General features: G+C 62.8%; 1 protein-coding gene across 1 annotated transcript; it reads left to right on the plus strand.

Annotated features, from left to right (window-relative positions):
- LOC106146766 (translation initiation factor IF-2-like) lies at positions 1-481 on the plus strand (the record flags this gene model as incomplete). Its single annotated transcript, XM_013505055.1, is given in 1 exon segment — positions 1-481. A coding segment is annotated over 1 exon segment (481 nt), but the record flags the coding sequence as incomplete, so codon positions are not given.
- Between the last annotated feature and the right edge of the window lie 5,242 nt (positions 482-5,723).

Consider the following 5,723-nt stretch of genomic DNA (forward strand, 5'->3'; position numbering starts at 1 on the left):
GGCTGCACCACCCCGGCTGCGGGCGGGGACGCGCGCGGTGTCGCCTGCCAGGGGTCCTCGGGCGGGTCCTGGGCGGTTGGCTGGGGAGCGCGCGGCGTGGAGCCCGGGACTGGGGTCTTCAGGTGGGCACCCGGCAGCGGATCCCGGGGCCACCGTCCCTCTCCAGGTTTCCTCCCCAAGAGACCGCGGCTCCTTGCGCCCTGCGGGGAGGGGGCGCCGCTCGGGAACTCAGGCCCGGCCTCACCCTTCTACCTCCGTGGCGCCCCCTCCCCTCCAGCTCCCTCCGGCATCCCGAGCGCGAGGAGCCTCTGCCCCGGCTCCCCGGGACTCTGGGCGCACGGGGCGCGCACCTGGCACCCCGACCTCATCCTCTTCCCTTGCGCGCGCGGGGGGCTCCGCGGGGATCCCGCGGGACTGGCAGCCGCCCCACGGCTCCGCACGGCCGGGAGCCCCCCTTGGGAACCTGGGGGAGGGGTGGTGACGTCATTCGGGGGCGGGGCAGCTAGATCCAGGTTGCAGGGGGCTGGGGGCGCTCCGGGAGGGGACCCCCGCCCGCGCCCGGCTTGCTGCGCCCTCGCCCTGGGTGCGTGGCTTTGGCCAAGTTCGCCGCTCTTTGTGGGAATTTCCAAAATGTGGGATGTCCCCACCACCTCCTCTTCCTCAAAGCCGGTGCACTTTTCCCACCCCCCTCTCCCCCAAATGTGGGGAATACCCCCTCCTTGAGCTGCTGCCTTTCCAAAACTGTCAAATCGGGGAACCCCACTACCACCACCATAAACTAGTCTTTTTAAAGACACACCCCCCAGAATCCGAAATCTCCTTTTCACCCTTTGCCATCTAAGACCCTCCTCTGGCAGCCCCCTGCATCTGCAGCACTACGGAGCGCCCCGCTCCCTACAGCTCTTCCTCAAATTCAGCGACCCCCCCCCCGCCCCGCCATGAACCCCCTCTTCCTCACCCCTTCCGGCGGCTGCCTCCTGCCCTCCCTCTCCTGGCTCAGCCGGGATTCCCCTGTCACACCATCTCAGTCTAGGGGGGTCCCCAGTCTAAGCATCTCGTCCACCCCCCAAGAAAATCCTCAGCGTGGGCAGTGTAGCTGCAAAGGGGCGTCTGAGACGGCAGCGTCCAGGCTGAGCCAGGCCGGGCGCTGTGTGCTCCGGGAACCCAGACAAAGCCACGGGGTCCCCCAGGGTCCTGAGGATGAGGGACGCGTCCGCTCCCGGCCCCCTTCTGCGTCCACCCGGACTTGACTTCTTAGATTCCTGCTCTTTAACGTCCCCAACGCTGCTGTCCCTGGGGGGTGGCGGGTGGGACCGTTCGGGGTGCCCTGTCCCCCACGGTACCGCCTGCCGCTGCCCGCCCGCCTGCGTCTCCACTTGGGTGACACCAGCTGCCGCCGGAGCTTGGAGCTTTTATTAATGGCCGAGGGACTCAGCCATTTGCATAGCGCCCCTCCCCCCCTAGGGTCCCTTCCTTTGTGCCCCCTCCCCCTGCCAGTCTCGCTGCCTTCTGTCCCTCTCTTCTCTCTCCTCCCGTGCCAGCTGATACTTTGGCGACGGAAGGCAGGCAGCTGGGGCTGGGGGCGGCTGTCTCCCGCCCCCACTTCCCAGAGCCCACCGCCATAGACCCTGGGGCTCCAGCCCCTGCAGGGTCCCTGTCCTCTACAGTGTCCTGGGGTGTCCCTTGCTGCCTCCTTCCTTTCCTGCCCGGTCCCCTGGGCCTGGGGGGCACCTTCACTATGACAGTGCACTTCTGTGTGGTGCCAGCCTCCCCCCAGTCCCCTGAGGGCCACCCCCCGCCACCCCCGACGGCCCTGGGAGTTGGTATAATTGGGCTCAGGCACACGCACCGTCGCGGGAGACCGGCCTGCCTGGTGAGCTCATGTGCTTTTTGTGTTTTTGCCACCCTGGCCAGGACGATGACATCGGCCCCCAGGGGGTGACAGAGGCTGGCACTGTGAGTGGCCATCCCGCGGAGGAGATGCCGTCCCCAGAGGCGGCATCCTGGCTGGTACCTTGCTCCTGTGGGACGTGGGGGATGGGCACCTGGCGTGGCTGGGTGTGGCTGGGGCTGGTGCGGGGGTCCCTGTGCCCAGGGCCCCTCTGACCTTTGCGTGTGTGACTGCAGAGAAAGCGGACATTCACACCCCGCTTTGCTGCTGCCAGGACAGAATGAATTGGGCTTTGATCGCACGCCGCGTTCTTAACCCTTCTGGAGGAGGCGCGGAGGGCTGCATTTGGACGCCGCTTCCCAGGGCCTCCGGCCGCCTCGTGTCCCGGTTGGTGACACAAGGCTCTCCCCCAGGTCTGGGATGTTGCGGGTCTTGACAGCGTGCTGGGTCTCAGGTATTTAGTGGGGGCGTTACGGAATGAGGGACAGATCTGGAACTGTCACTGTGCACCTGGGTTCCTCTTTGGGTCCCGCGGAGCGCCGGCCTGGCCGGGGGCTCCGGACGCGGCCGGCAGGGGAGGCAGCGCTCTCTGCTCAGCTGCGTCTTGCTGGGAGGTGACTTCCTGCCTCCGGGGTCTGCACAGAGTGACGTTTCCCAGGAAGACCTGTGGCTTCGATGGTGACTCTGGGGACCGCGTGGCTGTCGTGACGGCCAGTGCGGTGGCCGGGGATGTGTGGCAGAGGTGGCGGCGTTCGGTGGCCTGGGCGTCACCTGTCTGCCCTTCTGGTGGCCCCGTGGCGCACGTGGGGGAAGGAGAGGGCGCTGAGCGAGTTCAGGGTGGGGGTGAGCCAGGAAGAGAACCCTAAAAATAAAGTCGGGTATTTATAAACCCAGCGGGCTTGGGGGATAATTGACGAAGCTAAGTGTTTTGGACGGAGAGCGGTTGCTGCTTCCCCCACCCCATTAGGCCGCGTTCCTGGCGTGGACCGGAGCCAGGAAGACTCCGGGATGCGGCATGGGGTTGGGGGCGCAGTGCCAGCTTGGGTCCTTTCTTGGGGTCCCCCGTGGGCCGTGACTGGGCGTTGCGGGGCTTCCCGTGCTCCCAGAATCGCAGACAGCAGCACACCCTGTCCTTTCGCCCTTCCTTGTCCTTCCTGTGACAAAGGCAGGGGTGGAGGGTCGGAAGGGTCCCGAGGGCGAGCTGAAGGCAGGACCCGCCCCGGGCAGGAACAAAGGCGCGTCTGGGGCCCAGGTTGGGCTCGAGGGAGCCTGGGCGCTGCAGGCTGCGCGGCTGAGCGGGAAGGGCAGGGGTTGAGGCGGCGGTTGCGGGTCATTCTGTCACCAGGGGGCACTTCGCAGTCCGGAATTAGGGACGGGACCTCCGGGAGAGGATGCGGACAGGACGGGTGTGGGAGCCACTTCACCTTGCTCTGAAAACCACGGCCCAGAGAGGCCAGGTCCTGGTGGCAGCACACGGTGCGGCTGGTGACGTGCGGTGTCCCTGACCCTCCAGGCTCAAGGGTGTTGAGTGTCGTATGTGGCTGTCTGTTCCTTTCCTCCACTCCTCTTGTTCTCTGCAGTACTAGAATCGAACCCAGGGCCTTCGCACTGAGCTGCATCCCCAGCCACCGTTTTTGTTTTGCCACAGGGTCCCACTAAGTCACCAGGTTGCCCCGACCCTCCTGTCTCAGCCTCCCTTGGCACTGGAGTACCTGGCGTGCAGCGCCACGCCCAGCCTCCCTTTTCTTTAAGAGAATAAAAGACACTCCAGACAATAATCTCCGGTACAGAGGGGCTGGGGGTGTAGCTCAGAGCGTTTGCCTGGCACCCGCAGGGTTCATTCCCAGCACCGTCAAAAAAGAAAAAGAGGAGGAAAAAAAAAAAGCCCGTCGCACGGCTTCTGTCTGTCTCTGGCTGATATTTCAGAGGTGCTGGGTGGGGGGGCTTGCGTGGGGGATTTAAAAAAATCAATTGGCTTACGCGTGTGCAAAGGCGAAAATTAACGAGCGGATACCGGTGACTCACGGCCAGGCCCTGACTTTCAGATCACTTTATTTTTGTCTTTCTCTCCTTTTTTTTCTTTCCTCTCCTCTCTCACCCCTCCTCCTCCTCCGTGTGCTGCCGCCCCTCCTCCCCAGGCTGGACCTGCGGTCACTGCTATTCTGGGGTGCCGTGGAATCTCCCCTCCCCTCCCCCAGGCCCAGGAGCCCCAGGATTCCAGGCCCTGAAAAGAAACCCGGATCCCACCCGGCTGGGGCCCGGAGCGGGGGTGTCTGGGTCACTCAGACGCCTTGCCCTGCGCCTTCTCCGGGACTGACTGCATCCCCGCCGGCCCTTTTTGAAAGGGTGGATTTTGCCCATCATAGGCCTTCTGCTACCTGGGGGGCCCCTGCTGCTTTTGAGTTTTATTTTTATCTTGTTTTATTTTATTTTTATCTTTGTTATTCGCCCGTTGTAGGAAAACCAGGCGTTTTCTTTTTCTTTTTCTTTTTTATTTTTTTGAGACAGGGTCTTGGTGTGTAGTTCACAATGGCCTTGACCTCACTTTTAGCCCAGCCTGGACTTAACTTGTGGTGATCCCCCTGCCTCAGCCTCTTGAGTGCTGGAATGACAGGTGAGCACCATCACCCCACCCTTTGTTGGCCTGTTTCTCTCCTTCCTTCCTGTCTCCCTTCGTGACCTCACCTCCGTCCCTCGTCTGCAGAGCAGTGACTTTGCTGGAAAATGAGGTAACCCTCTGGAGTCCCACACAGAGCTGGCCACCACGGCCTGTGCTGTGCAGGCTGGGCCAGGTTGCTTGACCTCTCTGGGCTCTCTTTGCTCCAAACTAACTGCACAGCAGTCAAGCCTGTGAGCCCGGATCACAAATGCAAGTCCTGCGCCTCCCGTCATCTCTCTGTTCATCTCTGTCCCCTGCGGCCGCCTGCGTCCGTCCCAGGTGCCCTGGTTGGTGCTGGGGGCCTAGCAGGCCCAGTAGCAGCTGGCACAAGGGCGGGAAGGTGCCGTGTGGTGGGGGCTGTCGTGCGGGTAATTGAGTGTTGGTGGAAAAGCAGGGGTTCTGGGGAAGGGGCGGCTGCAGTCTGCATGTGTGTAATTTAATGTCTCATATAATTAACCCCTGTGATTAGCAAATGAGGGGGTGGGGGACGGGAATACCGGCTCTGACTTGGTGTCTGCACCCCGCATCAGGAGCTCGGCAGAGTAAGCCAATCCACAGCCTCCCCAGCCCCCTGACCTTCTTAGATTTGGGGCCATTGGGGCCTCCTTGTTGGGGAGGGGAAACTGAGGCACAGAGTGAGATCTACACTGGCCTGAATCACATACCCTATAAGTGAAAGCACAGGGAATCTATTCAAGCATTTTGGTTGCCTGAGTTAATTCTTTCTTTCTTTCTTTTCTCTCTCTCTCTCTCTCTGTCTCTTTCTGTACTGGGGATTGAACCCAGGGCCTTCACACCAAGCTTCACCCACAGGGTCTCTCTTAAATTGCCCAAGCAGGGCTCATCCATGTGACCCTCCTGCCTCAGCCTCCCAGACCCTGAGTGTCGCTTTTTGATCTGCTGATCAGCAGCAGCACCTTCCCAGCAGCGGCTTCCCAGCAGCCCCCGGCCCTGCGCAGCCCCTCCGCGGGGTCTGGTGAGCAGCAGGATGACTCAGCCGCTGGAAACTGGGGCGTTCCCCGTCGCCGGCTGCCTAATCAAGGCCGCCCCACTTCTGCGGCAGCACCAGGCCAGGCTCCTGGAGGGAACTGAGCTGCGGGGAGCCAGGAAGGTGGGCGGGAAGGGCAGGCGGCACTACAGCGACCTCAGGCCAAAGCTCCCCATTCCGAGCCC

Source organism: Chinchilla lanigera, unplaced genomic scaffold (assembly GCF_000276665.1).
Source record: "Chinchilla lanigera isolate Chin_1 unplaced genomic scaffold, ChiLan1.0 scaffold00094, whole genome shotgun sequence".
Lineage (NCBI taxonomy): Eukaryota > Metazoa > Chordata > Mammalia > Rodentia > Chinchillidae > Chinchilla > Chinchilla lanigera.